This window comes from Hoplias malabaricus, chromosome 12 (genome assembly GCF_029633855.1).
Source record: "Hoplias malabaricus isolate fHopMal1 chromosome 12, fHopMal1.hap1, whole genome shotgun sequence".
NCBI lineage: Eukaryota > Metazoa > Chordata > Actinopteri > Characiformes > Erythrinidae > Hoplias > Hoplias malabaricus.
Genome location: NC_089811.1, coordinates 34,315,014 through 34,335,633, shown reverse-complemented (window position 1 = coordinate 34,335,633; position 20,620 = coordinate 34,315,014). Strand labels below are relative to the sequence as shown.

The 20,620-nt window shown below is 40.7% G+C and overlaps 1 protein-coding gene across 1 annotated transcript in view; it reads left to right on the top strand.

Annotated features, from left to right (window-relative positions):
• LOC136710728 (potassium voltage-gated channel subfamily H member 7-like) overlaps positions 1-20,620 on the top strand; it is a 71,935-nt gene that overhangs the window by 46,428 nt on the left and 4,887 nt on the right. Inside the window, exons 8-15 of the mRNA XM_066686510.1 lie at positions 4,515-4,914; positions 5,265-5,464; positions 5,773-5,775; positions 6,675-6,927; positions 10,269-10,474; positions 10,564-10,648; positions 13,350-13,553; positions 17,282-17,444. Coding sequence (XP_066542607.1) covers positions 4,515-4,914; positions 5,265-5,464; positions 5,773-5,775; positions 6,675-6,927; positions 10,269-10,474; positions 10,564-10,648; positions 13,350-13,553; positions 17,282-17,444 — 1,514 coding nt within the window. The remainder of the gene's footprint in view (positions 1-4,514; positions 4,915-5,264; positions 5,465-5,772; positions 5,776-6,674; positions 6,928-10,268; positions 10,475-10,563; positions 10,649-13,349; positions 13,554-17,281; positions 17,445-20,620) is intronic.

Here is a 20,620-nt window from a genome sequence, read left to right as displayed (position 1 = left end):
AGGGGGATTATAGTTTTTCCCTTCCCTTTTTTTTCTGAATGGTATGTGATTCAGAATCCATTTATTTGGATTAATGGCTTACCAAATCGCGATCAATGATGCATTTAGATGGGGAGAGGGAGGCCTAGCCATTGTTTGTGCAGCTTACGGACCACTGGCAGGCTGGTCTCTGCGCTGGCTTGTCCACTTGTTTATTTGCGTGGGAATGTTTCAGCCGTGGCTCATGATGAGCTACTGGCACATCAGAGTCAATCAGCATTTGGACCCGGCTTTAACATACACAGCTTTTGTAAGATCTCTTTGGCTGGCAATGAATGCTTTAAGCGGCATTACTTTTCTTCATTTAGAGTATGAATGGATGTCTGGAACTCTGATATTAATATTTGCTCTTATAGAGTCTCATTTAAACACTTTTAAATTCGACATTTTACCTTTGGAGCCCTGCTGTTTTTTTTATTTATTTATTTTTTTGTGCTTCTCTCCACAATGTGAAAGTAATTGCACTGTTGAGCAAAACTCCTTGGCAACCTCCATCGAGCTCCAGCAGTGAAGATTGCCTGAAGCCCAATTAAAAAAGAAGAATTCTACTTCTCTAATTCAGCACACATTCTATTGAGGGGTGATTTTGTAGTGACACTTTCAGTTCTACAAAAAAATGCCTCATTTTCTTTATACCTAATCCATCTATGTTCAGTGGAATGGGTAATTAAAGGTATTTGGTATGTTTCCTTCATTGACTAGCCCAGAGCAAGCCAGTGGATGGGATTTATCTATCAGGGAATGTGAGGGGCAATGCTGCCCTTTGAGAGGCTGTCTGGTATCTCGGAGAACAATGACCCAGGTGCTAACAGGAAGGACTGCATGTTGCTGCTGCCCGCTAGCCTCATCTGTCAAATCTCCTCCCACTGACTAAAACCTCCACTTTGTTGTGCTGTATTGTGCCAGGCACCCATTTCTCTTGCAGCCATCAAAACGAACAAAGCCAGTTTAATGGCTGTAATTGGTTAGAGGGAGCAGGCTGAGACACTAATATGAATTATCCATTGATGCTCCATTGAGTTTTCTGTGTATTGAATAGGGTTAACTGGAGCCCTTATTTTAAGAGTGGATGATTAAACATGTGGCGACTAAAATAATCAATGTGTACAGTAAGCTGAACAATGTAGTGAGCAGTTGTAACCCCTTCTGCTTATTTTAAATAGTTTTAAATTACAGACCTAAAGTGGCATTTGTAAGGACATCACATTCTCCCTGGACAGGTTTTAGATCGAGCAGATGGGACTGTAGCATGTGTAGGGGTGTGTGTTTGGTGATTGTTTGTGTCTGCGGTTGGGCAGACAATGCACACTATGGTGTGTATTTGAAATACAAACCACACTATAGTCAGTGTGGTTTGTATATCAAAAAGAGCCCGAGACAGATGGCAGGTGCTTTCAGGGCATGTCTCATTTACAATATGGGAATTAAGTGACTTTAAATCTCTTTACAAATGCTTCACAGACACCAGCCTTGTCCTTATTTTTTATACACATTGCTTCTCTACTATTATTCTTTTTATCTTCTGTCTGTACAGCTATTATTAGTAGCAGGGCATGGCTTAGATGACCTTTTCAAATATTGACACTTTTATATCCGGTTTGATTTTTTTTGTGCAGTTAGTCTGCTTGATTTCAGAGTATACGGAATACTAATTGCATGCTGTAACATGTATATGAAAATACTCAACAGCTGCTTAACAGTTAGTACTCACAAACCACAAGATCATTGAACATGCTCATTTTGATTACAATGTCATACTGAGTTTACACGTGCCATTCCTGGCTTCAAGGCGTAGCATCCAAACTATACTCCCTGCTTATTAGGGGTCCTTGAGAAGCTTTGGTGCTTCATGTGTCCGTGTGTGTGTGTGTGTGTGTGTGTGTGTGTGTGTGTATTTAGTTAGCTGATGTTAGCTATTTTTATTTGTAAATGTTCCCCTTGCACAAGTAACTTTTTTTCATTTCGAAATTTAGAATAAGTTGCCATATTCCTTGGAATTACCAGACTTACATCTTTTATTCTTTCATCATCTTTTTTCTTTCAAGTTTAGTTTTAAATTTCAAATTATTTAAGTTTTGCACACCCTTGTTTAAATTATTTGTTTAATTCATCCATTATCCATCACCGCTTATCCAGTTCAGGGTCGCGGTGGGTCCAGAGCCTACCTGGAATCATTGGGCGCAAGGCGAGAATACACCACACTCCTCACAGACAGTCACCCAGAGGAAACCCTTGCAGACACAGGGAGAACACACCACACTCCTCACAGACAGTCACCCGGAGGAAACCCACGCAGACACAGGGCGAACACACCACACTCCTCACAGACAGTCACCCGGAGGAAACCCATACAGACACAGGGAGAACACACCACACTCCTCACAGACAGTCACCCAGAGGAAACCCACACAGACACAGTGAGAACACACCACACTCCTCACAGACAGTCACCCGGAGGAAACCCACGCAGACACAGGGAGAACACACCACACTCCTCACAGACAATCACCCGGAGGAAACCCACACAGACACAGTGAGAACACACCACACTCCTCACAGACAGTCACCCGGAGGAAACCCACGCAGACACTGGGAGAACACAGCACACACCTCACAGACAGTCACCCGGAGGAAAAATTCAGTAAATAAACAACACTTTTTTATTGACATCTGCTGTCTGTATAGGATGTATACTTTTTTCAAGAAGAGCATTAGACCAGACGTGATCAGGATTTTGCATATGACTCTATAATACATGCCCTGCAAAGGACTGGCGCCCCCTCCCGGGTGTACTCCTGCCTTGCACCCAGTGATTCACAGTAGGCTCCAGACCCACCACAACTCTGAAATGCATAAGTGATACAGACAATGAAACAATGTATAATATGTTTGATTTACAGTAGTACTATTTGCATTACATACTCACACACACATTCATTAAGTACATATGCATTACACTCTATTCTGATACAGCTTGACCCTAGACAAGACCATAACATGTCCCTTTTTTTTTTTTATGAGCATTCACCCAGTGCTGAATGTGTGATGTTTTCTCAGTAGCACTGATGGTTTCTGCCAACTTTATGAACAGTTATAACTCAGAGCTGACTCACAGTACATCACTGTGAGCTGTAGCAGCTAATGATATTTTAATTACTTGCACGTGACTTGTGCAGCATACTCTCTCAGTGAGCTCTCCACAGCTCAAACTGAAGATGAAAACACCTTCAAACAGGGTGCTCACTAATGCGCTGTCAGCTCTCATATGCAGGCTAAACTTTACTGCCAGACTTAGCCTTTTGGATGAACGCTAAAAATACCCACAGTGCTTGCTCACTCTGCGCAGTCACAACGTAATTGCCAGGTAAATAAATGATCTCCTGCCAGGGGGCATTTTAAAGTGTAGCAGGAGCATTGTAAACTCCATAGAACTCATTCACGTGTCTTACCAAATGAGGAAAAGCCTTCTCCAAATGAGAATTTATTTCTCCTCACTTTTACAATAGTATTCAGGGACACGTGATCTGGGTGCCATTCGAAACTTGTCGAAATTTGCCATTTGAAGATATTTGAATTGAAGTGGAGAGAAAGTACATGTCATCACAGGTGTTTTTCTTGAGTTGATTTCTTTCTGTGGCATAGGATTTGCTGGATTTGAGTTAGATTGACCTGTTCTCTAGTGGTTGAGCATACACACAGCAGTGCATAATTGGCCATAATTAAATATCATTATGAAGCAGTTAATCAGAGCTGCAACTGAACAAACGCATTACTGTGGAAAAAAACAAAAGAGATATGACTACCAGGCAAATTAATTCACAGATTACTATATGTCTGAGGGCATTTGCAGCCCCTTTCAGAGCCCTGTTATTGTGCATTGTTGCTGTGAAATAAAGGGATGAAAGTAAAACTGTCTGGATGAAATGGGAATAAAATACACTGTTTGCGATCAGGAAATAAATATCTGGATCATGCTCATCACTTCAGTTGTCCCTTGTGTTGTTTGCTCAAGGCTGGTCTGACCAAAGAAACTGGATTAGATTGGATTCATCAGATTGTGTTTTGCTCTGAACATTCAATCACAGACAGACATTTTTTATTTTGAATTTGGCATGAACTTTAGCTTTCACTCTGTTTTAATACTGCTTCTGCATCTATCAAAATGATATAATTGATATAATTATGATTGCTTTGTATAGTTAGTTGGTAATGTAGCACTTTGTTTGATTTAGTATTATTTAATAAAAAAAGTCATTTTTAATTCCCAAATTTAAAATGCCAGTTTTGCTAATAGTATATACTGGAGATGGGCTTGTACTTTTCCTGCATTCAGTCTACACAGTGTATGATCTTTGGATATTTAAAGAAGGAGGAAAGTAATAGGCCAAAATGATGGTTATTCAAAACCCAATTGGTGCATCCATAATTACAGTGTTAATGAATTCTCTCTAATCTGCTATCTCTCCTCTACTTAGACGACTACTCTGATTGGCCTTTTGAAGACGGCTAGGCTGCTAAGATTGGTCCGTGTGGCCAGGAAGCTGGATCGTTACTCTGAATACGGAGCAGCAGTGCTCATGCTACTCATGTGCATTTTTGCACTCATCGCCCATTGGTTGGCCTGCATCTGGTACGCCATTGGCAATGTAGAGAGGCCTTATCTAAAGGTCAAGATTGGATGGCTAGATAATCTTGGGGTGTCTATTGGGAAGCGATATAACTTCAGTGACCCCAACTCTGGACCATCTATAAAGGACAAATATGTCACAGCACTGTACTTCACATTCAGCAGCCTGACCAGTGTAGGCTTTGGCAACGTCTCGCCAAATACCAACTCTGAAAAGATCTTCTCCATCTGTGTGATGCTCATTGGATGTGAGTATGAAGCAGTCCTACTGAACCAAGAACAGTGAATGTACTACACAGAAAATGTCAGCTATCAGGAGCATTACTGTAATATGAAGATATAAAAAATGATATGCAATCCATTTCCTGAAACTTGATTTACAAGTTCAAACTAAAACAGGTTTAAACTAAATTTGAAAAAGTAATAATGATTAGACAAGACTGTAGTTATGTTGTGAAGTTGTTTATTGATTCCTAGTAATTTGTGATCACATGATGTGACATTGCAGTGTTAAACTCTTAATGCATGTGTATATTTAATCATTTTATCACACATTCAAGTACGTACACTAACTCTCTTCCACATCTCTCCTGATTAGCTCTAATGTACGCCAGCATCTTTGGGAATGTGTCAGCCATCATCCAGAGGCTGTACTCAGGAACAGCACGCTACCACATGCAAATGCTGCGAGTGAAGGAGTTTATCCGCTTTCACCAGATCCCAAACCCACTCAGGCAGAGGCTGGAGGAGTACTTCCAGCACTCCTGGACTTACACCAATGGCATAGACATGAACATGGTGAGTTTGTCACGGAAGGGCCTGGTCTTCAGGCTCATCACCCAACCTGAAGAACTTAGTATTTGTTTCAGGATCATTTTTTATCCCAGTGGTGGACGTTTTTAACATTGCACAGTCAATTTGAGATGTTAGACACATAACTACAATGTGTATCTATACAGTTTAAATCTAAGTACATTTCTGTGACCAGAGCAAGTGAAATGTTTGAGAATAAGCATTTATAAACATGCATACTGAACACAAAACCTGTTTCTCTCCATATTTGCTCCATATGAAATGGAATGACCTCATCATCCCGGGACGAGCAGGAGGTAGTTATAAAAACACAGGATTCTTCACAGTCATTGCCATTTGTCTCCTTTGCTGCTTGTTATGTGCTGGCTCTGGACCTTTCCTTCATAGAGCACCTTTTCATCTTATTTGATATGCCGCTACCAATTAGAATTCCATTTCTGTTTTGCAGAACGTAGAGGCATTTGCTTTATTGTTTAGAGTAAAGGTCGTGCAGCACAAATACCACTGCGTACGTGTAAGGTGCTTGTGAAAGAAGGAATGTGTGTTCCCTTTGCTCATACAATTTTGTTGTTACTCAGTAGTTCAGCAGTCAAATATAACTGGTTTGGTGCAGTTATAAAGACTGTACACAGTTAATTCACCTGTGTTAAATTAGCAGTGTACGTGTTAAAACATTACACTCTTTTACATGCTCAGTATTCATTTGATGCTAATAATGTTGATTTAACACGGATGAATTTGCTGTGTACTTTTATATCATTTTTATAAAATTCTGTACAATTTTCAAATTTTCTGACAAATAATTTTTAGCATTTTTACATTTTTTAAAACATCGTTACTATATTACACCCATCAAATAAGTGCAATTTGTGCATTAAAAATGCAGAATAATATGCCCAGGTTTGCTAGTACTTTTTTCTATGCTTAGAAAATCAACAACCCCTGATAATTGATGTTCAAAATTTTGCATAAGAAATGTAATTTCCTCACCCGAGGAAGCACCATGTTTGTTAAGCTTGTTTACCTATTGTATGAACATCATATATTTATTTCTAAAAACATAAACACATTCATTTCACAGCATGATTCTTGCTTCACTTGTAAATAGTAACATACCTTTAAATTATACACAAAATAAGTTACTCAGGAAATGATCATCATGTTTTCCCCTCTTTCCCATTTCCCCTCCATCTAGGTTTTAAAAGGCTTTCCTGAGTGCTTGCAGGCAGATATATGTCTCCATCTGAATCAGAGTCTCCTGCAGGACTGTAAAGCATTCCGGGGGGCCACTAAAGGCTGCCTACGGGCCCTAGCCATGCGCTTTAAAACCACCCATGCTCCCCCAGGAGACACGCTCGTTCACGGCGGAGATGTCCTCACTGCACTCTATTTCCTCTCCCGAGGGTCCATCGAGATCCTGAAAGATGATGTTGTAGTCGCAATCCTAGGTAAGAAGTTGCAGTCACCTGGAGGAAACCCACGCAGACACAGGGAGAACACACCACACTCCTCACAGACAGACACCCGGAGGAAACCCACACAGACACAGGGAGAACACACCACACTCCTCACAGACAGTCACCCGGAGGAAACCCACACAGACACAGGGAGAACACACCACACTCCTCACAGACAGACACCCGGAGGAAACCCACACAGACACAGGGAGAACACACCACACTCCTCACAGACAGACACCCGGAGGAAACCCACACAGACACAGGGAGAACACACCACACTCCTCACAGACAGACACCCGGAGAAAACCCACACAGACACAGGGAGAACACACCACACTCCTCACAGACAGTCACCCGGAGCGGGACTAGAACCCACAACCTTCAGGTCCCTGGAGCTGTGTGACTGTGACACTACCTGCTGCACCACCGTGCTGCCCCATAAAAAAACAACTTGACAAATTCAGAATTCATTAATGAGATTTTTACTCCTAATAACTTAGTCCTCCTTTTTTGTCCCTTTATGTAAAGTGTAAAGAGTTTTGGAAGGGCGCTATATAAGTTAAACTTATTATTATTATTATTATTATTATAAATCTGTCTATCAATAAACAACAAACAAACACAAGCAAACAAGCATGCACTCTGCTGGGTTGTATGTTGTTGAGTGCAACGGGTTAATAATTCACTGCATAAATGGAAGGGTTTTTGTTTTTTTTCTTCTTCTTTTTTTCACCCATGTCATTACATTAACCAGACTAGCATTTCAGCTTGTAAATGGGCCTTTTCTTTATCTCCGGATGGGTAATGCATGTCTGATAATTATCATTGCAGTGCACATAAGTGCTCTCTAACATATGCACGTAAATAACTTGCACAGTGCTATGCTTTTACAGCGCTTTTTCTAATGGGAATTTTACTTTAAAAAATCAGTCCCCTGTGCCCTGTTCTGAGCTACTGAAGGAGATGGGCACTAACATGAATATTTAAATGTATTCAGTTTTGTCTCGTTTTGTTTTATTTAGCCAGTTTGACATTTAAATAATGATAAAAACAGAACACATTAGGCTCTGCTATTTTACAATATATTCCATTTAGTTTTGTGGTGCTTTCTCTGCCTGGAGATGATGTTTACACATGTGGGGTGTGGCTAGCAACTACGAAGTCTCTATACACAACATTTCCCAGTGGAAAGCCATGTCCTCAAATACTGAAACGCTGTGTCTGGAGCACACAGGTCAATGGGTGTGATTAATGCATCTCACACTTCAGAAATCTGATTGCAACTAATAGATTAGCTTACATTAAACCGCAATCTGAAACAGGAAAGGCCATAATCTGCACTGTTGCCTTTTTAAAAAAAGAAAACCAAAACATTTCTGATGATGAGGGGCTTCTGACATTTCTGTTAAGTGGCTCCCCTTGGGTGTTTTTTGTTTATTTAAAGAGAACTGGCTGCTTCTGTACAAAGCTGGACTGAGCATTTTACAGCAAAGCTTGTGAAGGCAGCGAGAGAGTGAGATTCATTAGATGTATTGAGCTGTATTCTCTCTGTACAACAGCAGGATAAATGCTAACTCTCGGTTAGGCATCAGTAGTGACATCCGTAATTAGCAAGTGTGTTCCCTCATAATGTCAGAGACTCAGCATGTGTCAGGCCAGTGAGCCAGGCCCTGGCACTTTTAAACAAACCTGATCCTTACCTGCTGACTGGCTGACACAATCGGGTCACTTGCACAGTGTGATTCTGCTCAGAAAACTGTATTTCTGAGGTGAACGGCCATTTTTCTGGCGTTCATGTTAAAATCTTAGCTACACCTAAAATAACACTTAAATACAGATCTCATTGTGTTACTATAGCTGGCATCATAGGACGTTCTTTTGTTCTGGGGTCTATTATGAGGTTTGGGAAGAGTATCTGTCCCAAATGAATAGGAGAAATAGTCATTCCTGAAAATATGGCTATTACTCTTTAAGGTCAACTAAAGCCACAGAGATGTACAGTCGGGTCTGTTGTATATGAAGCAGAATGGCTCTCAGAGCTTGACATTTCTCTGGCCCCAGCACCGCTGAGACGCCTCTCATACTGTAAGATGCCCTTTCCAGATCATACCACACACAGATGTTTTGAATAAGAGCACATTTTCCCGTCTTCTCCAGGAATGGCGACAGAGAAGGAGTTTACAAAGTGAGATTGAATTTAGCTTGAAAATCAAAAGTCTTCCTATTCCTTTTGAAGCAAGGAGAGCAAAGCCTGTCAGTCACATACGATGATGTGTCTGTGGACATCAAAGTGTCAGAGGACAGCAGGCCAGTATTTGTTTAAATAATGAATGAGTGGAGAAGACGTGTGGGGGGAGAACAGGAAGAGAGATGGAGGGGTGCAGCTGATTTTGGACTTCGTTTTACACAAAAACATGGCGATACTGCAGGTACTAGAAGATGGTCAAGTGTCAGCCTGACACAGGCTCTCTGTAGCATCTTATGATGATCGTCAGGCTGCAGTGCTTTTGTGAAACAGGACCCAGATGTGTTCTTATAATCCCCGCAGAGAACAAGCTCTGGTAATCCACATACAAAGAAGTTGGCCTTGAGTGACCTAAAAATGTACACAGTCACACGTAGATGAAGATGCAAACAAGTTCACAGGAAACATATGCCATTTATTTTGTCAGCAGTGTCATGGTGTTCCAATTTTAACACGGTCACTACAACATAACCACAGTACGTGTCCTTCCTGAAGTATTTCCAATTATTTGAATTCACTGCTTACATTTATCCTGCTTTAATTGCCATAATATTATTGTATTCTTTTGATACACAAACAACTAGGTAGTGTGGTGCAATAGGTAGTGTTTCTGTCACACAGCTCCAGGGTCCTTGGGTTGAGGGTATAACCCTTGCTCTGGGTGACTGTCTGTGAGGAGCTTGGTGTGTTCTGCCTGTGTGACCAAAAAACACATGTTGGTAGGTGCTTTGGCTACTCAAAACTATCCATAGGTGTGAATGTGTGAGTGTGTGCCACCCTGCGAAGGACTGGTACCCCCTCCAGGGTGTGTTTCCGCCTTGTGCCAAGTGATTTCCAGGTAGGAAGTGGTTACAGACAATGAATGAATGAATAATTAAATTTACATCAAATTTACACACCATTGAAGTCAATTTCTGTCTTAAATGTGAGTGAAAAATTAAGTTAGACACAAGTCAGATCCATAAAGTACTTTAACATTTAAAAATAAAAAGCACTACATGGTGTATTCTCCATTGGGAATTTTTAATACATCGTTTTACATCCCTGAAATGGTGGTGTAACTGAATTTTCCTTCCCGTATCAGGAAAGAATGACATCTTTGGAGAGATGATCCACCTTTATGCTAAGCCAGGCAAGTCTAACGCAGACGTGCGTGCACTAAGCTACTGTGACCTGCACACCATCAACCGAGAAGAGCTGCTGGAGGTGCTGGACATGTACCCTGAGTTCTCTGACCACTTCCTCACCAACCTTGAGCTCACCTTTAACCTGAGAGATGAGAATGCTAAGGTAAGTCTCTAGGATCTTCAGTGCACTCGGATTTAAAAGAGAAAGCACCTGAGAATGACACTTGCATGCACATTTTTATCTTAATACAGGCGACTTACACAGATGTCAGCGACTCCGATGGAGAAGAAAATAAGGGCAAAAGGAAGATTTCCTTTAAACGTAAACCATCCAAAGGTAATGTGATACCACGTCTTTGAACCTGCTCTTTCTTATCAGTGCTTAAAGGTGTAAAATAATCATTAAGTTAAGCTAGCAATATCATCTAATAAAGTCAGTACAGCTTTTAGTGCTTTTGTCAAGGACAGCAAATGTGTGTAATTGCATTTCTATAATGGAAACACTGAAATAGTTTTTACGTATCAGTGTTTAATCAAGTTGTTCCCGTTATCTTCACTGTTAATTTAATTTTACATTTTTAATCGTTACATAATTTCAAGGTTTCTCCAATTTCTAAACACTGGTGCAAGTCCCAATGAAAATTAGTCCCAAAATCCCACTCTAAAACCCTGGACTAGCCATAGGAAACGTTAACCATAGATAGGGTGACATATGCATTCACTGGGACTTTACATTCACCAGTGTTTAGAAACTGGACAAACCTTGACCAGGCACAAGTAGTTCTGATACAAGAGTTAAGAAGTTTATTAAAATTTGTCAGTTGACAATTAGTAAACATACAAGAATAGTCACAAGTCGATCTTGGGGTGAGCTCAAGCCCAAAATAAAATACGGTGGAACCTCTACTAACGAACGCCTACACTAATAAACCACGACTCTAGAAACGAACCCGAGCCTCTGCTGAGCCGGCGGCTGGAAATGGCCACTGACCCCAATAGGCGAGTCTCCCAGCGCCCAGACTTGAGTGAGCTTTTAAGATTAGCACATTGTAGCTTTAGCAATTTAGCATTAGCGTAAATAGCAGACATCGAAATTCGTGCTAAGTTAAGCCGTATCTACGCTTCGTCTCCCCACATTCACCGCCTACTCTCCGTTATTCCACCACCCTCCACCTCCCGTCATACAGCCAGTGCCTGTGTTACTCCTCCAGCCAGTCGTCACGTCTTCAAGGTAGCGATGTGTAACCACTTACAACTTTATTATTTCTTTTTTATTACTGTTACCACTGTATTTCTCTTTATTTTTAGTAACGCTACATGTATTTTTTTTACTAATTTGAGAGTGTTGTAAACATATATCAGTGCAAAATGGTTGACTTTCGGGGTGGGGGCTGGAACGCATTAATTGCTTTTCCATTATTTTAAATGGGAGAAACGAACTTTTCTACTTACGAACCGGGTCACGGAACGGAAATTCGTAGGTAGACATTCCACTGTACTTACATGATCTTACCGTTGAAGTTTGTAACAAACATTAAGAAATGTATGAAAGAGAAAATTGATATATAATGAAACAAACTTAGACATACCTTATACAACCAATCTGATCAGTGTTTGAGGGTGATCCTAACTAATATATTGATAGGCAGCCATAAGAGGAGAGAAACACGTAATGTCTTGCTAGAAACATTGTATGGCTTTCACACCAAACAACCATATCATTTCCACCACCTACTTGTTTCTACACTCACTTTCGATTCTCTCAGCTCCACTGATGATACACTTTGTAGTTCTACAGTTTCATACTGGAGTTTATCTGTTATTCTACATACTTGTTTGCACCTTTCACCCTGTTCCTCAATGGTCATGAACTCCACAGAGCAGAGTATGTTGGATGGAGGAGTTCTATGTGTGAACGTGACCACCCTCAATATTCCTCCCGGACTTTATCCTCCTTGCACCCTGGTAAAGACTCTTGGTGAAATCCAAGTTCGCTCATGTGAGAACAGCACAGGAAATGTACTGGAGTTTCTCCTGCACACACAGACAAGACGCTGCACCATGCACATTTCCGTACCAGATACTCCAGTTTTTCTCTAGAAACTCTCCAGAATACATGGGTGAAAGAGGCATAAGAGGGTGGACAGGGAGTGGATATATATTTTTTAAAACTCCATCAGCACTGCTGTATCTGATCCACTCATATTGGAACAGCACAATAACACAACCCCACCACATCGGTATCACTTCAGTGCTGAGAATGATCTAATACCAAAATCAGACCTGTTCTCTGTTGGTCTTGTGCATTGAAGGACAGGGTGGACTTCAGTCTGTACTGATGGACTAGAGTCTGTAATTATAAAACAACAAAGAGCTCCTGTATGGTCTGTGGAACTGAGAGAATGGACAGTGAGTGTAGAAACAAGGAGGTAATCGTAAGGTTAAAGAAAATATAAATGCCATTTGACAAAAGTCATTAGCATTTGCTCTTTAAGCTTTTCTTACTTGATCACAGAGAAGGCATAGCTTTTCTCAGTGTTCACATCCCACATCAGCCTTGTGGTTGGTGAGGTACTACTTTCAAATGTCTGACTCAGGACTAAGGTATTTTACATCAGAAGAGGACAAACCTGTCTTTAGTGGACACAGGAAATCAAAAATGTTGTGGCTTTAAAAACTGTTAAAAGAGAATTGTGATTAACGTGGGGTTGTGCTGTGTAGGTCAACTGTGTCTTCCTGTATGTGTCTGTAGTAAAGTAACTGCTCAGGGTAAGGTGCCAGTTTTCTAAGATCTTTTGTGAGTGTGTGTGTGTGTGTATGTGTGTGTGCTATAAAACTGAGATATTCTGGTTTAATTCTTATGTATATACTATCTTACCAGGCACATATATAGTTTATATTAGCAGTAAATGAGCATTGTTTTTAGGGGAGTATAATTTTTCCCCATAGTTATTTTCCTTGTAGGTTCCCTATGGAGTGTGGGTCTCTGTGCCTCCGAACTGTGTGTTCCTTTAACTGGTGTTGATCACATCCCACAGGAGAAAGTGTGAAGGACAGTAAATGCGAGAGCAGAAAAGAGCGACGTGAGTCACGGCTCAGCTCTAAGAGAGGCTCAGACGTCCGCAGGCCTTCCAAGGAGGAGCAGCAACGGCCTGTGGCATACCCATGCATAGAGGGTTACACCCCAACCCCCAACTGCAGCCCATCAGCTGGAGAGCCAGAGAGTGAGCCGTATTACCATGGTAAGAGCAGACTTCCGCCCCAAAGCCTCTGCCCTACAGCTCAGATCAAATCCTTTGCGGGCAGATGTCCAGGGAAAATGTAGCTGGTCATAGCGCAAAGGGGAGTGAACTGGACACTCATGGGTGCAATCATGTATCGACGCTGAATTCTAGCTGTCCTACAAAGGGCTTTGGTGGTGAAGTAATTAGGTCACTGATGTATTTGTAAGTACTGGATATTTTGTTACATTATTACTCTCTTCTCCTGTGTCCCAGTCTTTTGTCCTCTAGCACGCCGTCCACAAATAATTCCTCCTTGTTCAGCTTAGTAACTTAGCAGACACTTGTGGGATGGGGGGCAGGTTCAAAGGTCACCATTATTTCTTATGCCCAACGTTGGTTATGGACCTATGCAGAAGTTAGGGGACTACTGGTCAAATATTTTATGATTAATGGCAGCAAATCATTGCAGTTGTTTTATTTATTATTTATTTGTTCTGTGAGTCCGTTGAAAGATTTTGGTCTCAGGAATCGTATGCTTCTACGAGCCGTTTGGATGACTCCCTTATTGTGACGGACATTTGCATAGAACCACACTGGCACCACCTAACCGGCTTAAACATGGGATGGGTGGGGCACGGCTAGTGACATCTTATTTGCATAGAATAGAGCTGGTGAGATCTTTTTATGCGAGAGTGATTTTTTGAACATTACAAAGAAATTACGAGAGAAAATGTAAAGAAAAAACATTTTTCTTTGGGACGTCTTGGATAAGGGGTGGCACGGTGGCGCAGCAGGTTAGTGTCGCAGTCACACAGCTCCAGGGGCCTGGAGTTTGTGGGTTCGATTCCCGCTCCGGGTGACTGTCTGTGAGGAGTGTGGTGTGTTCTCCCTGTGTCTGCGTGGGTTTCCTCCGGGTGACTGTCTGTGAGGAGTGTGGTGTGTTCTCCCTGTGTCTGCGTGGGTTTCCTCCGGGTGACTGTCTGTGAGGAGTGTGGTGTGTTCTCCCTGTGTCTGCGTGGGTTTCCTCCGGGTGACTGTCTGTGAGGAGTGTGGTGTGTTCTCCCTGTGTCTGCGTGGGTTTCCTCCGGGTGCTCCGGTTTCCTCCCACAGTCCAAAAACACACGTTAGGTGGATTGGCGACTCAAAAGTGTCCGTAGGTGTGAGTGTGTGAGTGAAAGTGTGTGTGTCTGTTGCCATGTGAAGGACTGGCGCCTCCTCCAGGGTGTATTCCTGCCTTGCGCCCAATGATTCCAGGTAGGCTCTGAACTCACCGCGACCCTGAATTGGGATAAGGATTGAATAAGGATTACAGACAATGAATGAATGAATGAATGAATGTCTTGGATAAGACCAATGAATGAATATTCATGAATGCATGTATATTTTCAAATGGTGTTCAAACTGTATACATCTGTAAATGCCATACATTATATGGGTTACTGTTGATGGAAAATTTGGAAGTATTAATATATATACTCATAAATATGACCTCAATATAATGATATTGAAGAATGACTCATGCAGTGTTGCTTTTAGCTTGAAAACAGGCTTTTATTTTGATTGATGTGCCATAAGACGAGCTGCTTTACGTTTGTTCGAAAATATTACTCAGCTATTCTAAGTCACTAAAAACATTGATTGAGTGTGTGCACAAGGAAAACAGCACTAAGACAGTAAAACAGAGTAGCGATCAAATCAGCCTTTTTGTTAATCCGTGATAAAGAAACACAGCAGAGAGAGAGAGAGAGGGAGAGGGAGAGAGAAAGCAGTGGAGGTCTCAGTGGAGCAGGTCTTTCAGAAGCTTAGGTCACAGCATAGCTCTTTTTTACAGGCTTTAGGAAAATCCGTTGGCTTACCGTCCCCATCGAGCTCCCCCAATGTGCACATAATGTCCCACATCTCTGCTGCAGCCCAGCAAGTTAATACCACGCAGCCATCCAGGGGCCAGCACAGCCCTCCCCTGCCTACTCTCACTTAAGGAGAGTGGATTGCACTTTTCAATTTTAAATGTGACCTATCGAAACTTTTAACAGGAATGACCACTGACCAATGGAGAGGCTTGTGAATGTAACCCATACATACACTGCAAAAATCAGAGACCAACCTTCATGATGCATTAAGATGTTTTTTTAAGAAAAAAGCAAAAAAATTACGATGGGACTTATATAAACATGACATTTCTTTTTTTTTATTTGTCATAGCTTTCATTCATATTGGGGACATTATATTCAGTTTTTGTTTTAACACACAACCACAGTTCACCTTTGGAAGCCATGTTCTTGGTTTTGCTTCTCACAATTAAAGTAATGCCCAGTACGTTCAATGATATTGAGGTGTAGTCTCTGGGCGGATCCGTCCATTTGTTCTGAGAACACCAACAGCTACTTTCTTTGATTTGTTTTTTATTGTTATATTTTTCCACACCTTCTTTTATGACTCACAATACTGTGTCTTTAAAACAAAGTTAGGTCTGTTGGTGGTACTCAGATTTTAAGCACTTAAGCCTGTTTATCTGATGGTGCCAGTTTTGGTGGTCTACTAGGTGATTAGCAGTTGCTAGGAATCCCAAACATAAACAATATTTGAGAACATTGAGCTTGACTTAACAATGCTATTAACACTTTTGATTCTTCTGAACTGTAAAACAGTACACAAACAAAGATGGTTTTAGTGATTTCACTAGCAGCAGTGTTGCCCCTTAGGGTGCTGCTATCCTTTCTCTCTCCATAGGCTTGATTTGTATCGGATATGAAGGAGAACACAAGCTGTTCAGACACTGCCCAGACGGATTATCCCAAAAGCAGAACAGATTTCTTTTCAGAACCATTTCAGGCCTAACAGCAAAATATTTATAGCAAATACGAGATTTACTCTCACGTTGCAAATTTGATGCATTTTGATGAGACACATGTACTCCCAAAACTCCCTCTGCCTGGACAGTCTGACCTCTTAGCTGCTGACTCAGAGAACAGAATGGTTATAAAAATAAAAATATATGTGACTATGTTGGCTGTATTGGCAAAGACCTGCCAGGTTTCATTTTACCCAGGGGAGTCCAAGCACTGAATGAACTGAAAGCGTTCTGTTTTGGGATTGCTCATAATTGATTCCTTTCCTGGACTGTGTGTGAGGGGAGGATTAAAAACTCCAATATGTCTGAATCGGATTACTGTTTCCATGGGCCATTTTATGAACAGTTCATTTTCACACAGTGATTTCTGAATGATTTTTCAGTATTAATTAATAGTATCCTAAATAACTTGGAAATGTTATGGCATGCTTCATGTGTTGTATCCTAGAGGGCTGAGCATTTCTAGGCTTTTAGAACAGCATCTCTAGCCAAGTGGCATTTAACCACAAGAGCCTGAATGAATGGTGTAACTCACCTCTTATCTACTGTGGTGTCTGATCTCAGATGAGCTTCAAGGAGGTAACAGTGCTCTGTGTGCTCTTGGCTGCTTCACATGCAGGTGGCAAAGGGAGATAACCCTTCAGCTGTAGGGTCTGTGTTAGACCTGCTTCTGCTGCTGCAGAGATAGGAGCATCTGAGCAGCACATTGAGCAGTAACAGAGGATGAGGGATAACACACTGAACAGTAATATGGCTCGGTTTCTGCCACCTCAGTGATTTGTAGAGCCTCTGCTTTGTTTATGAAATACAGGAAATATGGTCTTGGCTCTATGGGATGACATGATTGTGTGATATTTTGTCTGTGTGTGTGTGTGTGTGCGTGGCACGTATGCAGACATTCAGATGGCTGACTGGGAGAGTGTAAGACCAAGGGAGGCCATAGAAGACTTGGCTCCGAAACAGAAGCTCAGAGGGGAAGAAGAAGATGAGATGGAAAGTGACCTCACGTATGGAGAGATGGAGCAGAGACTGGATCATCTGCAGGAGCATCTCAACAGGTACCACATCTGACCATGAGAACCTGTTAGAAACACGTAAACCTGTGATTGGTTCCAGTAAATATGTTTTATTTCTGCTATGCCATTTTTTTAGTTTTGGAGGGATTTAGAATAAACCATATGCAGGTAGAAATTGATATTTCAATTCTAAATTTAAAAAAAGATATTGTTCCAAACAACAACTGAAGGGCAATGATAAGAGTTTAAAGTAAGTTCCTGAGACTAAGCGCCACATTATTTTTTTTCTTCCTATTATACACACCACAAACAGTTGAAAATATATTTCTAGCATCACAATTTTTGCCATCAAAAGCATTTTATCCGTTTTTTCTTACTAGTGAGGAGCCTGAAGGGTGAAAAAAATGGTACCACTTTAAAATAAGACTACAGTCATAAAGGCTTATAAACGATTAAAAATATGTTTGATATGTGGTTATTAATTTGGCTGTAAACAACATAAAGGTCATTAATAATAATTTATAATACAGAAATAAAAAGGGAAACCGTGACCTCATTTAGTCTAATACTGAAAGTGTCAGAACTTACCGAAAATGTCAAGGTTAAGAATAAGCTGAGACTTTAGAAAGTGAATTAAGTCATTTCATATGTTAAGGTGCACAACACATTATCGTCAGTGTCTGAAAATACATTGTATCACAGGTTAATTGGTTAAACTCTGTAGTTAAATAGACAAAGTCTAAAAAATGTAGATGGTTGTGGGTTCACAATTTGGCAAACAGAATGTCACTGTTGCACTTTCTATCCATGTGTTTGCATTTATAAACAGATTGTAAACCATTTAAGAAGTGGTAGGAATGTGGTACTGGTACCAAAAAAGATTTCACTGACCAGCAGGTGGGGACAGATATTTGTGTTTAGCTACCCCTCGAGGCTTTCTTGTAACGGAGGAAAAATTGAGGAGCTAGGTGCTAAAAATTAGCATGCTGTAACAGCTTTGACCACAAGGGAGCAGTACAACTCAATAGACATCCAGCGGCACAAACGCAAGCAAATTGGCCATCATACAGCCACAGGAAAGAAAAATGATTAAGTTGATCTTAATTATAAATGTAAAAAATGATAAATGATTAAGAATAGTTGAGCAATTTTTCTTTGCCTGCGTTTAGGCTGTGGGCAGTGTATTGAGTTTAACTGCTTCCTTGTGGTCAAAGCTGGTACACAGTAAATTCACCAGTGGTAAATCAACACTGTTAGTGTTAAATTAACACTGTTAATGTAATTATTTAACACTCTCAGTGTTGAATTAACACTAATAGTGTTGATTTAACACTGGTAAATTTACCGTGTGCAGCATGCTAATTCCTAGCACCTAGCTCGGTGGAAACATTAAAAGCTGCTGTCAAAGTTGGTCAAGTTGGTGTTAGCCATAACATGTTTTTTACTCTTCAAGCTCACATCACTAGTAGGAAAACAAATTGAGGAATAATAATAATTAAAAAGTTTATGCTTTTGATGGCTACAATTGTACAATGATGCTAGATATTTTTTTCAACTGCTTTGGTTTGTGTAACAGGCAGAAAAAGTAATAACAAAGTGGAACTTAGCCTCAGCAACATACTTTAAACATTTATATTAATTCCATTACACTTCCTTTACTTTCAAAACTCCAGCAGAACCTTTTAGTACACCTGTCAGCAAAGGTGCTAAAGTCGGTTTGGTGCTATTCATCTCTTTTTGGTAAATTCTTTTGATTAAATTGAGTTAGATCTAACCATATACACTTACTGACTGCTTTAACAAATACAATAATAATAAGATAATAGGAAGTGTTAATGATAGAATTGAAACTGAGCATGATTGAAAGCATGATTACTATAGTTTGCATTCTCTGATACTAATAATATTTGTACTTTGTACAAATTTATAAAAATTGTACTCATTAACTTACTTAGGTTCTGGACCCACCGCGGCCCTGAACTGGATAAGCGGTTACAGATAATGAATGAATGAATGAAAAAAAGGAACAGAGTAAATATAAAAATTGACTGGTCACCTCCAGAGAAAACTGCACTCTGTTAAAAAGTGATAAATTGGAGCAAAACCATACTCCCACATGAATAAATTATTCCCTCAACCAAAATATATTAGCAGAGAAAAATAAACTGAATTACTGAATAAACTGAATAAGACAATTAAATCTACAAGAAAATGATACTTTAAATTCAAGGCATCAATATTTTCAATGAGGAATTCTGAAAATTTTATTGAATCCTTTAATGCAGTGGTTCCCAAAGTGGGGAGGCAAACAAATTACTAGCAGAGCCTCTGCAGAAGAACTGTTCAGTGTTATTGACACGTACGTGAAAGATGCCGATCTGAAATGGGAGGACTGTGTGTGGATCTGCAGACGGGGCTCAGGCAGTGTCTGGGAAAAGAAGTGGACTGTAAGCGCTCTTCAAGCACGTTCCCCACAGTGTGCAGTGGACATACTGTCTGATACACAGAGAGGTGCTGGCATCTAAACAGAGGAGTCCCAAGCTGAACAATGTTATGATAGATGTCTTTGCCACAGTAAACAGGACCTATTAGAACCCAGCTTTTTTCTGCCTTGTGTGAGGAAATGGGAACCCACTACACAGCTGTTTTGTTCCACAGCGAGTGGGAAGGTTTTATCCAGGGTCTTTGAATTGCGAGAAGAGATCAGCATCTTTTTGGAGGAGGAAGGTAATGAACTTTCAGTCAAGTTTAATGATAACAAATTCCTCATGAATGGTGCGTACCTCAGTGGCATGTTTTAGGAACTCAGTTAAATCTGCAGATGCAAGGCACCAACACACATCTTCCACATCTAGCTGAGAAAATCACCTCATTCACAAAAAGACTGGAGATGTGGGGGCAGCAAGTTAGTGGAAATATAGTCTCATTTGAATCTTTCTCTGAGGTCAACAAGCTTCAGAACACAATGAGCCCATGAAAGACCACACCTCTTCCATACAAAAAAATTTCAGGTTTATTTCCCAGGGCAGGATTCTAAACAATATGACTGCATCAGGGACCCCTCCAGTCCACCTGCTGACTTCAGAACTGCAGAAGAGGAACAGTTCATTGAAGTCACCTCTGACTCAACAGTGAGGTTGCAGTTTAATTCTAAGGTGCTAGCTGCATTTTGGATTGGAGTGCAGATGCTTTATCTACTGCTAGGTGACAGAGCTGTG